Source organism: Gossypium arboreum, chromosome 7 (assembly GCF_025698485.1).
Source record: "Gossypium arboreum isolate Shixiya-1 chromosome 7, ASM2569848v2, whole genome shotgun sequence".
In the NCBI taxonomy this organism is placed as follows: Eukaryota; Viridiplantae; Streptophyta; class Magnoliopsida; order Malvales; family Malvaceae; genus Gossypium; species Gossypium arboreum.
Window position 1 is genome coordinate 99,176,909 of NC_069076.1, and position 24,033 is coordinate 99,200,941.

The 24,033-nt window shown below is 30.9% G+C and overlaps 1 protein-coding gene across 1 annotated transcript; it reads right to left on the reverse strand.

Annotated features, from left to right (window-relative positions):
* Window positions 1-675: 675 nt before the first annotated feature.
* On the reverse strand, window positions 676-23,326 carry LOC108484705 (4-coumarate--CoA ligase-like 9). The gene is made up of 7 exons (XM_053030485.1): window positions 22,482-23,326; window positions 14,919-15,240; window positions 13,730-13,918; window positions 1,849-1,994; window positions 1,181-1,248; window positions 975-1,077; window positions 676-886 (listed from the first exon to the last, which is right to left on the reverse strand). The coding sequence occupies exons 1-7, from the start codon at window positions 23,175-23,177 to the stop codon at window positions 761-763; spliced, it is 1,650 nt and encodes a 549-aa protein (XP_052886445.1). The 5' UTR covers window positions 23,178-23,326; the 3' UTR covers window positions 676-760.
* Window positions 23,327-24,033: the final 707 nt, after the last annotated feature.

Sequence of the window (24,033 nt, forward strand, 5' to 3'; positions counted from 1 at the left end):
TGTGGGTCAATTTATTATGGGGATGCTGTTTTTCCCCGCCCATAACAAATCTTTTTCTTAATTAGATTTTATAAAATTTTAATATATTAGAACGAGCATTTGCTCTATTTTCAATTTTGAAAGATTTTAATTTCTTCACGTAAAATTTAAATAATTTTGTGCATTAATTTTTTATTTCATAAGTAATTTCAAAATAGTTATTTATTTTTCTTCTAAGTAATTATTATTTAATATTTTGCTATATTTGTATGTATCAATCTTTGATATATTGAGTTTAAAATTTTTGACAGTCTACTAAATATTTTCCTAATATTATTATTTTTGTATTTTGTTTTCTTATATTTATTGCACAAATTAATAAATTGTGGTTTTAGAAATATTTTTTATTTTTATTAGTGCAGAACTTACATATATAGTTCTCATTGATAATATAAGCTATAAAGGTATATATCTATACTTATATTACGTCGTTCAGTTAATGTTATGAGTAAATGATATTGTTAAAAATTATTAAATTTTTTTATACACAAAGTAAATTGGTTATTGTTAGAGTGATTTAGTTTTTTTATTTCTTTTTATTTTTACTTTTTTACAGTTTTATATGATATTAATAAAATAATTCACGTTAAATTTTGAATTCATGATATAATGAAATTTGAACATTTAGCTCTATCATTTTCTTAGCCTTTATATGGGATTTAAATAATTCTAGTTGTTGCATAATTAAGTAGGCTTCAAAGTCGATTGTCAATATTCGCCGCTATAGTTTAGATAAACCATGAGATAGAGAGTGATTAATGAGTTTCCTCCTTAATATCTTCCCTGCCGGAGTTCTTGTTATTGAAGTTATAAAAGCAACTCGTCGGATTTTCTTGTACGGTGCAACCTGCAAATGTCAAAAAAGGGGCTCTCGCTCACAGTTTTGCCTTAAAAAAAGGCAATATATTATTTGTGGTGTTGTTTTAGAAACGTGCCTGTTCTGCAATGAAATCCATGATTTTTGCCTCTGTAATGTTACTTCCAGGGTTCTTGACTACATATGCCATGGGAATCTGCCCTGCTTCTTCATCCGGGTACCTGATCAATCGATATAAGATTTATGATACTGAGTTAAAGAACACATGATAATATATATATATATATATATATATATATATATATATATATAAGAAGTACATACGGAACCAACGCAGCATCAACGATTTCTGGATGGGAATGAAGTAAATGTTCCAATTCAGCTGGAGGGACCTGCATTTTGATATTCCATAAAATACATTGATTGTGTTGTCCACAAAGGTTTAAAGACCAACATTGCCAACCAATTTCTTTGTCACGTCTCATGGTTTTTAGTCAATTGAATAAAAAAAAAAATATGTATCAGACACTCATACTCAAGTTAGAGGAAGGTAGGCAAGCAGTGGTTCCCCTAAAACAAAAGTTGCTGCTTTTTATCTCAAAATTCATAAAATCTTAGATGATAAAATTATAGTTTCAACTCTTGAAAATATTAAAATTTTAATTTAATTCTTTTCAAAAGCCACAAATATATAAGGGTAATACTGCATTATAATTAACGAAAAAATATATAATTTAGTCTCGAGTTTCTTCAAAAAAATAATGAGTTGGATTTTAAACCTTAAACCTCAAAAATCATAAAATCTTAAATTAATATATGATAAAATTATAATTTGATTCTTAAAATGTTAGAATTATGATTTAGTCCTTTTGAAATTACAGATATAAATTAATATAAAAATATATAATTGAACCTTGAGCTCCTCTATATTAATTTCTAACTTCGATTTTGAGTTTAAGAAATCTAAGCTGTAAAAGTAAATGATGATTTACCTGGTAAGCTTTGTATTTGATCAATTCCTTCAACCTATCAACAACATAGAGAAATCCTTCAGAATCAAAATAACATATGTCACCAGTTTTTAGCCACCCTTCTGAGTCCAAGATTTCTGCTGTTGCCTTCTCATCACCTATATAACCTATATATATATATATATATATATATATATATATTCACACCATGGAACAATAATAAGCTTCTTTGTGAATTTCATGTCGAAAAATTAAAGATGTGTTTAATTGATTAAAAAAGTAGAGAGATGAAAAGTGATTCGTATTGTTGCATCAAAATTAGTCTTTTCAAATTAAAAGACGAGAAAAGAGAAAATAAAAGAGATGTTATATTAATTCAAAATCATGTATTATATTAATTCAAAATCATGTATTTTTCAAATATTTTACTATTATTATTTTTAAATCTTACTGAACAATGGATGAAAGAAAATTATTTTGTCTTTTAATATTTCCTATCTATACTACCAAAATGTCTATGAGAAAAATTATATTTTTCAATCTTCTCAATTTTCTATGCATTTTACCCAAAAATCTACCATTTTACTCATTTATATATGTCTTTGACATATCACATTTATCTTAACCTTTTCTATTTTCAATGAAACTTCCAAAAGGAAACGTTCGACAATTCATTCATGTTAATGGTGTGTGAATATTATATATATATATATATATATATATATATATTTAAATTTTTAATTATTTTTATGCACATGAATAATTCTATTCCGAAACTTATTTTCAAATATCATGAATGCTTATGCTACAAATTTAGAATAGTAATTGGTAATTAATAGAAACGGTAGTAACAACATATTATTATCATTCGACCTATTGTTTAAGATTAATAGAAACAAATTAATGCCAATAAACATCATATTAAAATAATTTATATTTATTTAAGTTTGGTACAACCTAAAATATGAGTTTCAATTATGTTAGTAAATAATTAATTCAAAACCATTTCAGACTTTTCATTTTTTCAAGAAAATATATTTATATTATTTTTAATTTAATATTTAATATTCTTTTATATATTTTATGTATTAAAATTTAGTATATAATCATTTTATAACATTTATTTGTTATAAATTACATAATATATAAGAATAATATAATATAAAACATTATTAACTTAGAAAAGGGTCAAACCGAGCTCGAGCCTTGAATGTTCTAGTGTCACGGGTCTAGATCTTTTGTCTTGCGATCCGTACGGCCTCAGGCAATCCGTTCATCCAAACTCACCTAAGTCAGCCTTTACTCAAGTCAGTATCCCTTAAGAACTCCTCCAAGGCACCAATTTATATAGCGGAAGCAAACTTATGCCAAAAGAAGCAACCAAAAGAATAATAGAAAGGACGTACGTAAACTGTTTGAGTAAATGCTCTCTATTATCTTATTCAAAAAGAATAATGAAACAATGAATGGAGTGAATACAAATGAGGGGAGGTTCTCTATTTATAGTTGAGCTCCCGTAAAACCGATGGTCAAGATACATTTACATCAACGGACAAGATTAACCATATCCCTTAAGTTTAGGGATTTACAAGATATGCAATATCAAATCTAATCTAATCTTTACAAGATATGATTCCCTTCATCTTTTAAGGTTAGTTACCAAATTAGCCTAAGTTGCTGTATCTTCATTATCAGGCCAACCAGGCTTCAATCTGACAGGCTTCTCCAACAGTTCCTTGAATCAAGCCAGTTCTTGTGGGCCAAATGATTCCCATCTAAACAATAGACCTTCATCGGATGCATTTGGTGCGATGGTCACGGGCTTTGAACTACGACCCGTGACATTCTCCCCCACCCATTCTTGCAACGCCTTCGTTGTAACTTCTGAATGGCACTGAATTAATTCGCCTAGATCTCGTCTCGACGCCTTAGCTTTCCCCTTCCTTCGGGACTTCTGCCTCGGCTTACGTCGCTTTTTAACTTGAATCATCCTACTCGTTTGTACATCTTGACAACAATAAGTTATGTTACTCTCTCGCCCACATTCTATGTAATATCCCGAAAATTTTACAGTAAAATATTATCCGTGATATAGTAAAATAAGGAAATAAAGTGAAAAAAAGGGAAATTTTGAGTTATGTCAATATTGGGAAGTATATTATGATATATTAATTCAAGAAAGGACTAAATTGTAAAAGTGAGAAAAGTTTTGTTGTACAAGAGTAAATACTCAAAATTTGAGGGGTTAAAGTGTAAATATAAAAAAGTTGAAGGACCAATAGTGTAAATATTTTAAGGGTGGAATGATCTAGAAACTAAGGAAAATGGATGGATTAGGGCGAAATTGAATAGGTGAAGAACTATGAGGGACTAAATTACAATTTTACCAAATTAAATGATGACTCAAGGATGAAATTTTAAAAGATAAATAATGTAATAACCCGAATTTTACGGTTTTCGGAAAAGTGTATTTTCGAGTCTCCGTTACTGAAAAACGGATCCGTAAATATTTATAAAAATATTTAAAAAGTTAATTAAGTGGTTAATTAGAGTTTAATTAAGTGAACTTAGCTTAATTAAGAATAATTGGATAAAAGAATTAAATTGAATAAAGTGTGAAAGTTTAATTATAAATTAAAAGAAAATTTAAAAGGACCAAAATGGCAATTACGCCATTTAGTATAAGTGAGATGACATAAAAAGTAAAAATCCAAGATTTTTACTTAGATTTTAGTTATAAAATATATATTTTAGTAATAAATGATATTAAATTAATTTATTATAATTATATTATAAGATATTTATATGATAAATAAATTAGTATAAAGACAAATGTATAGTAAATAAAATATACAAGTGTATGGATAAAAATACATACATTTGTAATATAAGTATTTATATAAGTATTTAATTATTAATGGATATTTATTAATTATAAAAATATTTATTAATTAAATAATTAAATAATTATATTATAAGATTTTATATGATAAATATATTAAATAATGACAAATGTATGGTTATAAATGGATACAAATGTATTAATAATATACACATGAATAAATAAATAATATTTATTATTTAAATATAAATACATGTGTGTATATACATTTAAAAGGAAATAAAATAATAATAAAAGAATAGAAATGAAGAAAAACAAACGAAACAGAGAGCAGGGGAAGGAAAGAAAGAAAAAGAGAAAAGAAAGAGAAAAAGGGAAAATTTAAGGTGTGAAGCTTGGAAGTTTAATGGGTAAGTCAATTAAGTCCTTTTCTTTTAATTTTGATGTTTTAGAAGTTTTGGAATAAGGTTTTAATGAAGTTAAGTTGATATTTTGAAAGTTATTAGATTTCTAGATATTGTTCATGTTGAATGAAATGATTGAATTAGGGATTAAATTGATAGAAATTTCAAGTTAGAAGTGAAATAAGGACTGAATTGTATGAACTGTGAAATTTGGGGCAAAATGAAAATTAACATTTTACACTAAAACAGTTTTAGACAACAGCAGTAGTCTAACTTTGAAAAATCACCATAAATTTTAAAAATCGAATCAGAAGATGAACAAAATATTAAATTAAATCTTATTGAGTCTAGTTTCTCATAGAAGAAACGGTGTAAGCAATGGATTTGTAAATCATGAGATATAATAAATTTTGTGAGACAAGTTCAGAATGAATTCGGGTTCCCCTGTTCTGACTTCGGAAAATCATCAAAAATTTGAGAAAAATAATTAGGGAATTAAATTTATATGCTTATAATTGTGAATGAGTTTATTTTCAATAGAAATAAATGGTAACATTATTTTAATTCTGTACAAGGAGATAATTAATTTTTAGTGAAGAAGGGTCAGAACTGTCAGATAGCAGAACAGTGGTGACTTTAATGAATAAACTGTACTAATTGGATAAACCAAAAATTCTGAAAATTTTATGATAAGAATATATGTGAGTCTAGTTTTATATAAAATTTAAGGATCTTAATTTGGAGTTCTGTATCTCAAGATATAAATAATTTAGTGATTATGACTCAAATAGACAATGTGAATATGCATATAAGTAAATAGTGAAATTATTGATAATGTTACTTATAAGCATATTATATAAATTAAGGATGTGAAATGGAGAGGAGGAGGAGGAAAATATATATGAATATTCAGCTAGCATGACTAATTTGCATGTTTTAGGCTTAAGGACTAAATTGAATAAAAGTAAAACTTTAGGGGACAATTTTGTAAAAATGTCAAAAATGACCAAATTGAAGGGAATGAATTGTTTTATTATCTAAATTAATAAATTGAGTGAAATTTTCAATTTATGATAGGATGAAAATTGGGAAAATGGTAAAATACCAAAATGTCCCTGAATCTTGATATTTCTGCAATTTTTGCTAAGGTAAGTTCGTGTAGCTTGAATTATATTTTTAAATGCTTGAAATGTATGTTTTTTATATGAATATGATTTGAATGTTCATTGTATGAAAATTAATGAAACATTAACATATTTGATAAAAAGGGAAGAAATCCCGGTTAAATGAAAGGAAAATTCGATGGATATTTGAAAATGAATTGACGGTAAAAAGGATCTAACCCGGACGGGTGATCCTATCCTGATATAGCCCTCCCGAAGAATATGTGGAAAATAGATTTAGCCCGGATGGGTAATCCGAATTAGGGTCTGAATTTAGCTTTGATCGTAATTCGATCCAAGCTCATTAGAGTAATTGTCGTTGCAGGGGATTTAGCCTGGATTGGTAATCCCGACAATACTCTATAAGTTTATATTACAGGGGATTTAGCTTGGACTGATAATCCCGCTGTAAGGATGAGGTTCGCGGGAATGTGCTTTCTGAAATGAAATGTGTAAGACCATGGTTGAAAGACACCATGGCAACATGATATGAAATGTGTAAGACCATGGTTGAAAGATACCATGGCAACGTGACATGAAAAGAATAAGACTATGGTTGAAAGATACCATGGCAACATGACGGGAATGAATAAGACCATGGTTGAAAAATACCATGGCAATGTAACATGAAATGAACAGGACCATGGTTGAAAGATACCATGGCAACCTGACAGAAAATGAGTAAGACCATAGTTGAAAGACACTATGGCATCATGTCAAAGATAAATAAAACTGTGGATGGGAGACGCTATGACATCTATTAAACAATTGATATTCAAGTAATATGTATCATATGACGAATGGCTATATGAAATGGTTGTGTGAAATGTTTACAAGAACTGGTCATATGGAAATATATGTACAAAATAATTGTATGAAATAATTATGAAGATAGATAAACGAAATAAGAATAAGTACATGAAATATAATTTATATTAAGTTTGATATAAACTTTATCGGAATAAATATACATAAAATGTATGGAAATGATGAAGCATGAAATATTGATATAATGAAATGATTGATATATACTTATGAAGAAACGGTAAGAGAATGATATCTTTCATGACATGCACATATATGATTATCTTTGATATGTTGATACAAGGAAATTACGTAAGTAAAGACAATTATTAAACTCAAGTGTGACATGTTGAAAAAAATAAATATATCAATGTTGAATTTATAAGAAATATATACTAACAATGATGTTGTTTGACGCTTAGACAAGTGCCAAGCTATTGATTGAATGGTAACATGTTTAATTATAAGGAGCATTGAAATGGTAAGTACTTAGATGAAAATAAAATTTAAGATTTTGGGAAATTTTTTTTATATGATCCCGATTTAATTCCGGTTGGTTTTTAATGTATGTTTGGCGTTTCGAGGGCCAATAGAGATATGTTATGAACATTTTCAAAATATGAATAATAAATGACTCAGAATTATCTGAAAATGTTCAGTAAACTCCAGTAATGCCTCGTACCCTATTCCAGCAATGGATACGGGTAGGGGGTGTTACATTCTAACTTGAGTCGAACAGAATCTTCTTGATTCACAACACTTGGCTTCGCTTTGCCCACAGTTTCTCGGCCACTTTGTTCAAGAACTTCGAAAAGGCCCTTACGTTCTTGTCAAGTTAACAAGTTAGAAAGCAACACACTATTAAAGTGTTCAGAATGTACCTTTGCATTTACTCGGGTCAACTGTCCCACTTGCATCGCTTCTTTCCCCTTGAAGTCCGATGCATAACCCACCTCTCCCATAGGTGGAAGCCTTGGCGATGACTCGGCCAACTCCGACGCTTCACTCGATTTGAGTCTCATTGGTCACTGCTTCACTGTTTTCATCGCAACTTCTTCCTCTAAGTTTGATGAAAAAGTCACATCTTCTTTAGTGGAAACCCTTCCAATGACTCACCAAGCTTAGACGTTGCCTTTCCTTTAACTACGGCTTGCTTTGGACAGTTCCGCAACTCATGCGAACCACGGCACAAGGAGCACTTTACTCACTTCTTTTTACTCATTTTTGCCCTATTGGCTTCGGCTTTTCCCTTGCTTGAACCAAGCTTTCTGGGCTCCTTGTCTGTTCTATCGTTCCCTTCGATGACAGACTTCCTCGAACACTTCCGCAACCTATGCAGACCATGACATAAAAAACACTCTACTAACTTCTTCTCGTTTTCGACCTCATTGGCTTCTTCACCCCTTGCGCTCGAACCAAGTACCAAGGCCTTACCCACCGACTTCTTCTTAAGCGCAGATTTCTTCAGACATTTCTCTAACATGTGTGGACCGTCACAGAGAAAGCATTTCAACTTGTCCCTTTTCCTCTTGGGTTTCTTCTTCCCAACTCGTGGTTTCCCATTACCACCATTGTCGCTGTTGCCATTGTCATCATTACTATCTTTCTTGTGATCATTTTCAATTACGCCCTTTTCCTCGGACTTGGAAGACTCAAGCTTGTCTTCTTAACCACGGACTCTACTACTGTCGTGGCTTCCGACAACTTTTGGACACCTCTTTGTTCCACCTCTTGTCTGACCCACGGCTTCAATCCCCTTCTGAAAATCAAGCAATGCTTCTTTCTCGGTCACATCTGAAACTTAGAGTATGAGTTCCTTGAACTCTCGAACATACTCCCCCACTGTGCCTTGTTGCGTTATTCCTTGTAACTTTTCCTGAGCTTCTTCCTCAGCAAACTCTAGGTAAAACAATCACTTCAAATTACATTAGAACTCTTGCCACGTGTAATGTCCTGAAAACTTTTACAGTAAGATATTATCTTTGATATAGTAAAATAAGGAAATAAAGTGACAAAAAGGGAAATTTTGAGTTATGTCAATATTGAGAAGTATATTATGATATATTAATTCAAGAAAGGACTAAATTGTAAAAGTGAGAAAAGTTTTGTTGCACAAGAGTAAATACTTCAAATTTTGAGGGGTTAAAGTGTAAATATGAAAAGTTGAAGGACCAATAGTGTAAATATTTTAAGAGTGGAATGATCTAGAAACTAAGGAAAATGGATGAATTAGGACCAAATTGAATAGGTGAAGAACTATGAGGGACTAAATTGCAATTTTACCAAATTAAATGATAACTCGAGGATGGAATTTTAAAAGATAATAAAGGGCAAAATGGTCAATTGGAAGAGAGAGAAATCTAGAAAGTAATGATGATGTTGATGATATTTTATGATTATTTAATTAGATATATATTATTTTAATGAGATATTTTATTATTTTATTATTATTTTATTATTAATTATTTAGTATAAAAGGAAGGAAAGATGAAGAATTTTTATCATCTTTCCATGCATGCAACCAACGTTAGAAGAGAAGGAAAAGAAAGAATTTTTTTTTCTTTACAATTTGGTCCTTCCACCAAAAATTCACCATTTTCACCTAGAAATCAAAAGAATTTCCATAGCTACTAAGAGAGAAAAATGTTAAGGGGACCATGGGGAGTTAGAATATCAAGTTAGATTCAAGAAATAGAAGCTGGAGGAGAGAAAAAATCAAGTTAAAGATTAGTATCAATAGAACAAGGTAAGTACATCAAGATTTCAATATGCTTTTAAGTTTGTTATTATTGACAAAGTATGGAAATAATGTTATAGTAGAGTTTTCTTACATAAGGTCCTATGTTCTTGATATGTTAGTGAAGAGAAAATAAGAGAAAGTGATGAGAAATGATGTAGAAAAAGAAAATAAGGGTGTTATAACATGGTAATTAATATCTTGTACTAAAATAGTTTTGGATAGCAGCAGTAGTCTAATTTTGAAAAATCATTAAAATTTTAGAAATCTAATTATAGATGAATAAAATATGAAATTAAATCTTATTAAGTCTAGTTTCTTATAGAAGAAATGATGTTAGCAATGTAATTGTAAATCATGAGATATGATGAATTTTGTGAGACAATGTCAAAATGATTTCGGGTTCCCCTTTTCTGACTTTGTAAAATCATAAAAAATTGGATAAAAATAATTATAGGCTTAAATTTATATGTTTATAATCCTGAATGAGTATATTTTTAATATAAATAAACGGGAACATCATTCGAATCTTGTACGAGGAGATAATTAATTTTTAGTGAAGAAGGGTCGGAACTGTCAGACAACAGAACAGGGGAGACTTCAATGAATAAACTATATTAATTGGCCCATCAAAAAATTATGAAATTTTCATGGTAAGAATACATATGAGTCTAGTTTCTGGGAAAAATTATGGATCTTAATTTGGAGTTATATAGCTCCAGATATAAGTAATTTAGTGACTATGACACAGATAGACAGCTTAAATAATAAAGATTATAGATAATGTTACCTACAAGTGTGTTATATACATTAAGGATGTGGATTGGAGAAGAGGAGGAGGAAAATATATATGAATATTCATTTAGCATGGCTAATTTGCATGTTTTAGACTCAAGGACTAAATTGAATAAAAGTAAAACTTTTATGGGAAATTTTATAAAAATTTCAGAAATGACCAAATTGCATGAAATGTATTATTTTACTATTTAAATTACAAAATTTAATGAAATTATTAATTTAGTTCAAGATCCGGGGAAAACATGTTTTAGGGATTAAATTGAAAATTGTTGAAATTATGGAAAAATAATAAGGGAATGGAATTCATGATTATACTTGTGAATTGTATTTTTGTCATGCATATGAAATTGATATGGATATATTTGATAATGCCCGATAAAATGATAAATCCCGTTGAACAAAGGAAAATCGATGGATGTAAGTTTCCCGAATTAGTTGTAGTTCTGCATATGTTGCAGACACACCATAGCTCGAAAGAGCGTCCCGATATTAGCCCTCTAGAGCTTCCCGTTATATGCTCTTTGTGAGCTTCCCGATAGTGCTCGCTTGAACTTCTTGATATATGGCTATCTAGAGCTTCCCGATAGGCTCTTCGTGAGCTTCCCGATATGGTTCTTTGTGAACTACCTGATTTCGACTCTATTGAACTTCCCGTTATAGCCCAAATTAGCTTCTTGATATTGCTCTTTATGAGCTTCCCATTAAATAGCTCGAGACGGTAAAAAGGATCTAACCCGGAGGGGTGATCCTATCCTGATATAGCCCTCCGGAAGAATATGTGTAAAATGGATTTAGCTTGGACGGGTAAATCAATTAGGTCTGAATTTAGCTTGGACTGTAATTCGATCCAAGCTCATTAGAGTAATTGTCGTTGTAGGGATTTAGCTTGGACCGGTAATCCCGACAATACTCTATGAGTTTATATTACTGAGATTTAGCCTAGACTGGTAATCCCATTTGTATGGATAAGGTTCATGGATGTGCTCTCTCGGAAAAAGGGTATATCCATATGTGTACGAATTGATAGACCTGAAATTGTACACTAAAAGTGTACCTCTGAAAATCCATCGAAATTCCGAGAAATTTAACGGGATAAATATGAGAAATGGAAGAACATGAAAATTATGGAATTAATGAGCTCATCAATCATTTATATTTGTATTGAATTTATTTTATGATTTGTACATGTTATATGGACACATGGTGTGGAAAGTATATGGTACATGAAATGTTGATATAATGAAATGAATGATATATGTTATTAAAGAAACGGTAAGAGAATGATATTTATCATGACATGTACATATGAGATTATCTTTTATATGTTAATATAATGAAAATATGTAAGTTAAGACGAGTATTAAATTCAAATATGACATATTGAGAAAATAAGAATTTATATGAAATATGTGTAAGTACACTAACAAGTGTTGTTGTTGATGCTTAAGCAAGTGCCAAGCCATTGATTGAATGATAATATTTTTATTGATGCATTGAATCGGTAAGTATTTAAGTGAAATTTTTTTAAGTGATCTACAAATAGTAGTAATGCTCTGAAACCCTGTTCTGGCAGCGGATACGGGTTAGGGGTGTTACACTACGTCCCAATCTCACCTTCCCTTTTATCTGTGGTCCTACCTCGCTACCATAAAAGTGCAATATTGGTAACAAACATTGAAGCATTATTTACCTTAATCGTATCATCCATAATGCCTTTGGCACGAAAGTAGTTTTCCATCTTCCATAAGAAATTGTCCACATCACATGTAGACCTTGTCCCTACAAACTCTTTCGGCTTCAGAACATCATCGTTACTAGTGCTGCACTTGCCACTCCTTTTCCCACGGTTGATCAACACAAGGCCAACTCTCCCTCGAGCTCCTCTATTCTTGTGCTCAAAGTCATTGTCGTGGTCATTGTTTCCTCCTTCAAAGCCTTCATTATCGCTTCGAGAGTGTCATTCCTCTCCGTCAGCTTCTTCCTTTAGGAATCTAACAGCCCTTGTACGCTACCCCTTTGGGAAGTGAGACACATGGTCACGAAGTCGTTGGACTGCTCCCTCAAGTCTTCAGTGCTTTCCCCAAGCGTATTGTCTAACTCTTTCGCGTCCTCTATGGACTCCTCAAGTTTACCTACGCATTCCTTAACAGCTGATAGCATCTCCTTCAAAGATTTTTTGGCCCACCTTTTTTTGAACTCTTCTTTCGACATCCCAACGGTGTCTTCGAACCAATATCTCGGATACCACTTGTCATGGGTTTAGATCTTTCGTTTCACGATCCATGCGACCTTAGGCGATCCATTTGTCTAAACTCACCTAAGTCAGTCTTTACTCAAATGAGGATTCCTTAAGTACTCTTCCAAAGACCAATTTGTATAACGGAAGCAAACTTATACCAAAAGAATAATAGAAATGACGCACGAAAAGTGTTTGAGTAAATGCTCTCTATTATCTTATTCACAAAGAATTATGAAACAATAAATGGAGTGAGTACAAATGAGGAGGAGGCTCTCTATTTATAGTTGAGCTCCCCCAAAACCGACGGTTAAGATGCCTTTACATTGACGGATGAGATTAACCATATCCCTTAATTTTAGGGATTTACAAGATATGCTATATCAAATCTAATCTAATCTTTACAAGATATGATTCTCTTAATCTAAGATTAGTTACCAAATTAGCCTAAGATTCCATATCTTCATTATCAGGCCAACCAAGCTTCAATCTAACAGGCTTCTCCCACAGTTCCTTGAATCAGGCTAGTTCTCGTGGGCCAAATGATCCCCATCTAAACAATAGACCTCCATGGGATGCATTTGGTGCGATGGTCACGGGCTTTGAACTGCGGCCCATGACACTAGTATAAGCCTAATCCATATTTTGAACGATTTAATTTTTTTTGCTACAACTTATTTTTTTGAGCTTAATATTTTTGTCCAAACTTTCAAATTTCAAACAAACCTTAAAATTTAAACAAATAAGCAAAGTATACAATTCTAGTAGCACATTTACCTCTTTTAATAATTTCTTTTTCCCCCTATAATAAATCTAAATTATTCAGATTTTGTTGTAAGTTTCATATACAAGTGTATTGCCATATCCATATGTACTTCATCTAGATATCGAATAAAAATAAATAAAATAGAACGATACCTTTCATGACTGTTGGGCCTCTCAACCATAGTTCTCCTCTCCACCTAGGAGGCAACTTTTCACCAGTTTCAGGATCAACTATCTTACCTTCCATGTTTTCAGCAATGCGGCCAACTGAACCGTACCGACCTGCCTCCTCAGGCCCTATTACCTTGGTTGCTCCACCATGGTCTCGGTCATTATACCCTTAACACATCAAAATCAACAGTAACAACACTCTTAACATTCACCCAAACAAGATTGTACTGATTTAAAATTGACATCAATCTACTTTTGCACCCAAAAGCCCAGCATCTAATTTTTTTTGAATGAAAGTAAAATGAAAAACATAGACAATTACACTCTATTAACTGAATTCTAGTGAATATATACGAATATGAATATAATCATTATTATATATAATTATATATAGGGTTAAATAGTTATTTGAGTCCTGAACTTAACATTTACTTTTATATTAAGGTCTATTTTTTTTATTTTTTTGAACTTGATAATTGTTCCTATATTGGGTTGGACTTTTTTTTATCCAAATTAATCCTTGAACTTGGCAATTGTTCCTATATTAAGGCTTGAACTTTTCTTTTTCTAAGTTAGTCCTTGATATTTCCTTGAAAACCTTAAAACTCAAGCCCTAATGTGAGAATAATTGTCTAATTCAGGTCCTAATTTAAAAATACTTATCAAGTTCAAGGACTAACTTAAAAAAAATTTAATCCCAATGTGAGAGTAGTTGAAGTTTAGGCTTTAATAGTGAATGATGATGAGGAGATGATCAATAAAGTGATTTTAATTTAGTCCCTATACTTTTATTTCATGGAATTTAATTCTTCAATTTAAAATTCAAGTCTAACTATTAATACAATTAATTTTCTTTTTGTTACACGCCTATCGAGTATTTTCTTCATTTAAAAAATGTCACAACAATAAATTAACAATTCAACAGTGTTAATAAGTAGACTTGAATTCTAAAATCTAAAAAGTAGGGCTAAATTTTATTAAACTGAAATGCAAGGACTAAATTCTTAATTTTTGAAAACTACAATAACGCATATTTTAACTTTTAATTTATTATGTTTTCTTTTTAATATAGGACTGAGGAAGCTGAACTTGTTCTCTTTAATTTATCATGTGAAGCTGGCAAAGTAGAAAAAGATGTGAACAATATTAGTGTACTAATGTTCTCTTACTTGAATAAGTTCTACGGTGGAGAATTTCTCTTTGAACCGCTCAGTAACCTCCTTGCCAAGTGGAGCACCACCAGACCTTAGAAACATAATCAAGTTGAGGTCATACTTCTTAGTCAATTTTGATTTAGTAAATGCCACGACAAGTGGCGGAGAAACTGGCATATAAGTTATTTTATACTTCTTAATGGCTCTCAAAATTCCTTCAAATTCAAATCTATCCCTGAAAACCACTGTTTCATCCATTAAAAATGCCCTCAATAACATAAAGAACCCAAACACGTGAAATAAAGGCACAGTGAAAAGTGACAATGGGTGCAGTTCTTCCTGTTCTTGCGGGGTTTGTCATAGGTGATAATACCCAACAGTCAATGCAATTATGTTGAGGTGACACATCAATATATGAACAGTGCTTTAAAGAGAAAATGAAATCTTGATACAAAAGGTCGATTTCTCTTCTTCGAATCGGTCATTGCATAACGTTCCAATATCTTGTCTATGTATGAAGTCTAAGATAGTGCTATCACTTCGTTCTTTCGATCCCTTAGGATTCGAATACTTAGAATAAAATTAGGTTCTCCCAAGTCCATCATGCTAAACTGTTAGGTTAGCCACATTTTAATCGATGGCAATGTTCCTACATAATTTCCAATGAGTAGAATGTCATCGACATATAGAACGAGAAAGACCACTTTTTCATCCCTTAAACGTTTGTAAACACAGAGTTCATCTACATTTTGATTAAACGATAAAATTTTTGATTCCATGAGCAGAATGCTTGCTTAAGTCCATATATGGATCTAAATAGTTTGAAAACTTTATACTCGTTTCCTTTAGTTATATATCCGGTGAGTTGCATCATATAGATGCTCTATTCAAGATAGTCGTTCAAAAACGCTATCTTAACATCTATTTGCTAGATCTTGTAATTGAGAGTTGTCGCAATAGATAGTAATATGCTGATTGACTTGATCATGACAACCGCGTTTCTTTTTCTCTTGTAGATCCACTTACACCCTATGAGTTTTATTATTTTCGGTAAGTCTATAAGTTTTCACACTGAGTTGGAATACATAGAGTCCGTTTCAGCTTTCATAGCTATTTCCCAGAACTTGAAATCAACATTCTGCATCACTTTATCATATGTGAGTGGGTCAGCATCTTCTTATTTGACAGACTCAATGTTCAGAACACTTCTGTCAGATTGGAAGAACTCAAGCATATGAGAGACCCTCCCATTGCGATGAAACTCCCTATATTGCTGATCGTTTGCAAGCCTACTATTAGGAGTTGGTTTTGGAACCATTTTCATTGGGTTTTGTATATTTCCTAAAAGCTCGTGTAACTTTCTTCAAGGAAAGTAGCATGGGTTAACATTATAACAATTTATTTTTTCGGGTTATAAAATAAACCACAATTTGTTCCATTTGGATATCTACAAACATGCACAATTCTATCTATGAGTCCAACTTCTTCGCATCTTTATCCAATACGTGGGCTGGACATCCCTAAATCCTTAAATGTTTTAGACTTGGCTTTCTACCATGCCATAATTCTACGGAGTTTTCAGTGCTACCTTACTTGGCACATCATTTAAATTATAGTAAGCCATTTGTACCACATATCTTTAGAAAGAGATTGGCAGCTTCGAATAATTTAACATCGAATGTACCATGTCTAACAACGTTCGATTTCTTCTCTCTGCCACACCATTCTACTGTGGAGTGCCCAGCGCGGTTAATTGGGATATAATCTCATTCTCTATGAGGTACCTAATAACTCACCAGATAAATATTCCCTACCTCGATCATACCAAAAGGGATAAAAAAATCACAGACAAAGATAAGTTTACTAAAATGGAAAAAATGAAAACTACAAACATGGAGATAAAACTAAACCTCGAAACCTAAAATAAGAACCCTCAAAATGTAAACACAAAATTCTCTAAAAGCTTGTAAAAGTTAATACCAAATGTGTAATATAGGTTATGTTACTAGGGTGGAAAAAGGCTTATTTATAGGCAAAATTCGTAGGTCAAATAATATTAAAATAACCTACATTAATCATACTTTGAATGAGACAAATAATTAGAATTTGACTAGAAGAAGAAAATCGAGAAAATTGCATAACATGTCGCCTCATTGGGATGCCATTTATCTCATCATCGGGAGAAGACGTCTCTTCTTGTTGGAAAGTCCATGGTCTAGTTGTCGGGTTGACGTCTCTTCTTCGTTGGGACGTCAACTCTTTTTCAACCAGAAAAATGTGTGGCATACCCCACAGTTAACGATGTTTGGTTGAGTAAGAAAGAGGAACTTGGGTGAGTCGAGGAGGACTGTTCTGAGTTTGAAAGATGGATGCTTGGAAGATGTCTTCGAGGTAGCGAATGCAATAACATGTTTACTGAGTTGGACCTGGTGAGTACTTTTCGACTTAGAACCGAGTGGGTTGGCTGGAGAAACAATGATTCTTAATGACATAAGAGCAAAGTAAAACGAAGAGATGTCAAACAATAGAGGGGAGAAAATGAATACTACGTTGTTTCGTGTGAGGGAAAAGTTCTTCTTCAATGAGTAAGTGAGAGAATAGATTTGAGCAATGAATTGGGAGTAAGAAAGGATATGATCGTTAGTAATATTGACGATGAAAGTGGTGTCGCCGCCGACTGTGGCGAAGGCGTGTAAAGAGCTATAGAAGAGGGAGAGGGCATATTGAGGGAGGGAAAGAGGCTGAGATGGTGGCGGGAGAGGGACGTGTAGTCTTAGACTGTGGAAAGTTTTCATTTGAGAAGAGAAATTGATGTTTGGATCTACAGTCGAACGTCAATGATTGGTGGTTGTTTCCGCCATTGTAGTGAACTTTTTAACTTTTTTTAGTCAATGTGATTTGCAGTGAGCTTTAATTAGGTATTTTGTATTTTTTGAAACAAATGATGACACTATTTTTTTCATCACATTTATTGACGAATTCAATTTTAGGATTTAATTATTCCTTCAATCCCGGTATTCATCAGACTTGAAATTTAGTCTCTATACTTTTATTTTTAAAATTTTAGTCCCTTTGTTTGATTTGATTTTGAAAAATAATGTTCAGCTGATAACATGTGAATATATTTCTATTAAATTTGAATATGTTATATCTAACATTCAAATTGTTTCATTTAAAATTAAACTTTAATTGATAACATATACTTAAATTTGATAGAAGTCAATTGATAATGTTATCAATTAAATTTTAATTTTAAATCAAGCAAACATATATGATAAACACTTGAATTTTAAAATAAAAAGATTAACTTTTAAACATTTGAAGAGTACATAAATTAAGGGTATAATTAGTTCACAATGATGTCTAAATTCATATCAATAACAAGGTCGGGCACAAAATTGATATTTGTTGAAGAGAGGTTTACTCTTTCCAAAGAAAAATTCTAAATGTCGTTCATTTGGAGTCGATAGACTCCTCAATGATTCAATATTACCCTTGGGTCAAACTGAAGATGCATGACTCGGTCCGACAAGTTGCTCACGATTCGTAAACCTTGCTTTTGGCTCGAGCTTTTGACGGAGTCTAAAGCCAAAATACGACTCAACCTAAGGACAATACTGACTTGTTGAGAGGCCCATTAGCTCTAAACATATGACAGTTTTTCGAAAGAAGTCGACCTCCCCTCAACATTGTTAATAAATTATAGTTTATGCACCAAATTGAAACTTTTAAAAAATTGGAAGTGAATTTTGAGATGAAATAAATTTATTATTATCTTTTATCATATTTTGGTATTTTTTTTATCACTGTCAAGAAAATATTTAAAAACCATGCTAATTATTTATGACTGAATCATAACTAAGTAGCATAAATTTACTTATAATTTGATAAAAAAATTTTAAGAATTACTGTAACGACTTGAATGTTAGTGGTGTTGGAAAGTACAATTTTGGGACCTCGTTTCTATAAATCGAGTCTATAAATATTTACAATGTTGTAATATAGGTGAATTAAATTTTGAATAGCTATTTTTTGCTGAATTAGTGACTAATTAGGGTTTAGGGACTAAATTGTAAGGATTCAGAACTTTAGATTTTTTTTAAATTGACCAAAGGCTGGAGGACTTATATAGAAGTTAAACCAAGGATTAAAATAATAATTATACCATCTTTAAATAATAGTAGACTATAGGTAACTATATATTTGTTATGAAAGTTTTAACTTAATTAAAATTATAAAGTAAAATAGTAATAAAAATAGCGTAGCGGAGAGAAAGAGAACATTTTCTCTTCATCATCTTCATGCAACCAATTCTCCATTGTAAGAGGGAATAAACTTTCAGCCATTAAGGGTTTTAAACTTTAACCATAAATTGGTTAGTTCAATTTAGTCTTTTCTTGTAAATTTTATGTTTTTGATATCATGGAAACTTAATCTAGTTAACCCATGTCTAGATTCATTAAACTGTTAAAGTTTTGAAAGTTCCAATAGTTGAGAATTGAAATTTTTAGGTATTAAATTGATAGATTTTAAGCTTAAAGGTGAAAAAGGACTAATTTGTGAAGTTAATTGGTAGTTTCATACATTAGGGTCCAAACTGAATAAATTTTAAAATTGGTTATTGAATTAAGAAATAGGAGGTCCCTAATGGATTATGGTAAAATCGGATTCCAATTTGGAGCTTTATATAGAAAGTTATGTTAGTCCCAATTTTAGGGACTAAATTGAATAAAATGTAAAATTTGTATAAATTTACAATTGAATGTGAATATGGTTGATTATTGATAATATTGTATTTTTATGTTATCTATAACTAATGTCAACCAGGATTCCACAAAGGGGAAAGGAAAAACTAAATCCATCGATAAATAGCTCGGAGTTTATGACTTGTATTTCTATAATTCAAACCACTTCAATTGCTACATTTATAATCTATTTTGAATGGTAAGATTATGAGGTGAGTTGGAAATGAAATTGAGTAATTGTTACTTATTAACTGTTCGTGCAGAGTCGGATATAGTTAGCATGCCATAGGATAGATTGAGCACGGGTTACTTCCACTACAAGTCGATGAGTGTTGGGCACATTTTTATTTCGGTTATACCAATTAGCTCAAGACACAATTTATTTACTTCATATTTGTCCAATTAAGCACTAAGTGCCGAATTTGTGAGATTGGTTTGATCCATATATCTATTTGAGTCCAAGTCAAGTTAATAGAGAATTAAAATGTGAAATAGTTAATGATATACAAAATGATCTTTATTGTGAAAGATTATGTACATAGGACTTTTAAATCCAAAAGATTTGGATAGAATTATGTTAAATTAACCGAATTGATTTGGGTAACATGATGTTATGGTATATTATAACATGTTATTTAATGTTGATTTTAATACATATCAATTACATGTTGCAATTGATTTTAGTATGCATTTTATAGATTGAATTATAGAATTACCACTGAGTTCATACTCAGCATACGATTTTATTTTCCATGCACAGGCTAAGAACCATTCGAGCTATCGAGCAACTTTTTCAGCATCCAATTATAGAATTATGTGTTACGTTATTAATAAAATTTAAATTATTTTACTATTATATAATTTTTTTTTATAAATTTGTTATGCACTTTATATATATATGTGTCATGCCAACAATGTTAAAAACTAATATTTTTGTGACACTTTAAAAAAATTTGATTATTTTTGAAAAGTTAATGGTGAAATTTAGTTTAAAAAAAGGTTAATTATATAAATGGTCACCCAACTATGCTTGTATTCCTGTTTTGGTCATTCAACTTTAAAAATTTTCAATTTGGGTGTAATGTTTGAATTCATTCATGTTTTGATCACTTGTCATTAAATTGATAACCAAAAGCCTTTTTCTAACTAATATAATAAAACATTTAGTTCTCAATACTTACATATTCTATCAATTTGATCCCAAATCTAAATAATTCAATAAATTTAATCCTTCACATTTACAAATTCTATCAATTTAGCCCTCAAACTTCCTAACCAAAGCTTTCAACTTTTAGAATAAAGGCATTCCACATCTATTAATTATTTTGTTTATGGTTGAAATTATCCAATTCGATAAATAACCTTTTTTGTTTATATTTTTAAGAAGTTAGTGTTAGAAATTAACTAAACACCATGAAAAATAATAGAAAATATAAATTTTAAAAATATAATATATAATAAAATTATATAAATAATTTAACATTTGTAAAAATTATGCTAGTCAAAATGAAATAATTATTTTTACAAATATTAAATTATTTATACAATTTATTGTATATTATATTTTAAAATTTGTATTTTATTATTTTTAATGATGTTTTGTTAATTTCTATCACCAATTTATTAAAAATATAAATAAAAAGGATTATGTAATTTAATTGGATAATTTTAACCACAATATAAAACAATTAATAGACATGGAATGCCTTTGTTTTAAAAGTGAAGTTTTAGTTAGGAAGTTTGAGGATCAAATTAATAAAATCAGTAAATGTGAAGCGTTAGATTTATTGAATTATTTAGAATTAGGATCAAATTGATAGAATATGTAAGTATTGATGACTAAATGTGTTATTATACTAGTTAGAAAAAGGCTTCCTATTATCAATTTAACAAAAGTGATCAAAACATGAAGGAACTCAAATGTTAGTTCCTAAATTAAAAATTTTAAAGTTGAGTGACTAAAATGAGAACACGAGCATAATTGAGTGAAATTTTAAGATTTACGCTAAAAATAATAATAAATATAAATATTAAAAACTAAATTTATTCTTATAAGAAATAAAACCTGAAATTAATTAAGTAAAAGATATAATTGTAAACAAGACAGAAAATTATTCAATATTATATCTTGAAGTTAATTATGTTTAATTCTTCTAATCGATTTAACTTCTATCAAATAACATATATATAGTTAATAATTTTAAATTAATGGCTTAATGATATTTTAAATTAACTTCTATTAATTTAACATTAGCCAAATTAATTATAGTTATTAGTCTAAATTTATTGGTTTAGGAGTTCAATTGGGTAAAAACTTCATAAGAACTTAATAAATATTTTTATCATATATGTTCTTTTAATATAATGCTTAGAATTATATATAGTCTTTTCTCAACACGTAAATAAAAAGATAATGAAATTCGACGCATTTAAACTTATATCCTTCTACATTGACAATAATACCCATGTCGGTCAACTTTGCACTCAATTAGCAATTGTAGTTATCTTTTAATCCTAAAGTGATTGATATAATAAATTTGCTTTTATTTTTAATTATTATCTTAATCTTAGGTTAAAAAGAAACCATTACGTGGTAATTATTAAAACAAAAACATAAATAATTAGAAAATACCTGCACCACTAAAACACTGGGGAACTTCTCATTGAATCGCATAGCAATGTCCTTCCCAAGCGGCGCGCCGCCGCAGCCAAGCCCTTGAAGCGAGCTCAAGTCGTATTTTTTTGTCAAGTCCGATTTAACAAACGCCACCACAAGCGGCGGCGACACCGGCATTCGTTACCTTGGCCTTGGTTCGTGTTTTGGTGATAAATCACCGTCATCATTGCGATTAGGTTTGGGTGAGTTATCATCGCGATTAGGTTTGGGTGAGTTATCATCACGCCTTTGACTCGGCCGGTGGTTCCTGAAGAATACAAGATCGCAGCAGTGTCGGACTGGTTAACCTTTACACTTTTAGTGAGGCCGTTAACGATATTGGATTGAGTTAACAAGGAGAGAAACTCGGGAGAGTCGAGGAGAATAGTTCCGTGTGTAAGAGAAGGAATTTTATGAGAGGTTTCTGAAGTAACGAAGGCAACAACTGGTTTACTGAGTTGGATCTGGTGAGCGATTTCCGTGTTGGAACTGAGTGGATTTGCAGGAGAAACGACGATTCCTAACGACAACAAAGCGAAGTAAACCACGGGGATATGAATCGAAGGCGGTGAGAGAATGAAAGCGACGTCGTTCTGGCAAAGAGAGTAACGTTGTTGCAGAGAGTAAGCAAGGGAACGGACTTGAGAAACGAATTGAGAGTAAGATAGCGTTTCGCCGGTGGTTGTGTTGACGGAGAAAGTGGTGGCACCGTCGGTGAAAGTACTGTTGAAAATGGAGAAACAAAATTCGGCGGCGGAAAGCGGTTGATTGATTGGCTGCACAGGGATGGGCGGTCTAAGGCAACTGTAATTTCCGGTTTGGCGACAAAATCCGGTTTTTGGATCCATTAAACGGTTTGAATCCCATCCCGCCATCGAAATCGAAATGAAAGCTGATTTGAAATTCTTTTGGGAAATTTATATTAGGATTTAGTGTATGTGGATGGCAATGATTTTGAAATAGTAAGTATTCAAAATTGAGTGAAACTGGCTATTTGTGTTTTAGTTCAAAATTCGCAATGATTTTGTGTATTGATTAGGAAATTAAAAAAGTTCATAGATTAGTGTTTTGATTCTAACAAATTTTTTATTAAATATGTTATAATAAGTGGCTAAATCAGAAAATTTTATTAAGGGAAGAAATTAAATTATAATTTTTATGATAATAAAAATATAAATTTATTATTTTAATAACATATATTTTTATAAATTTTAATGGATTAAATCAAATTTTATATTTTTAGAAGGGTTAAAGTATAATTTTATCTTTATTATTTAAAATTTAAAAAATTTAAATAGAAAATTTTCTATTTTAGAAGGAGCCTGCCCTAGTATTGCTCCTAATTATAATATGTATATATTATTTTATTTTCGTTACTGAGATGTGATATGTTATTATACTAAATATGATGTTAGTATTTTCCTAATATTGCAAACTTGACGAGGTCAAAGATAGGGAGGATAGTGATTCCAAGGCTAAGGAAATTCCAATTGCTGCTGTCGGATGCAGCTACAAATCAAACCCTACCATTTTTGTGGACCATCAACATTAATATAATGGATGGAGATTAATTTCTGGAATATACCCATATAGTAACCAATTTGAATTTTCCTTCTTTCGTATGTAGTAGTTATATCTGTGTTGGGCTACTATTTTCAGCAACAGAGGTCATGCTCACAACAATCTAGGTTTGAGAGACTAAAACATGACCGAGTCTACACCAATCAAATG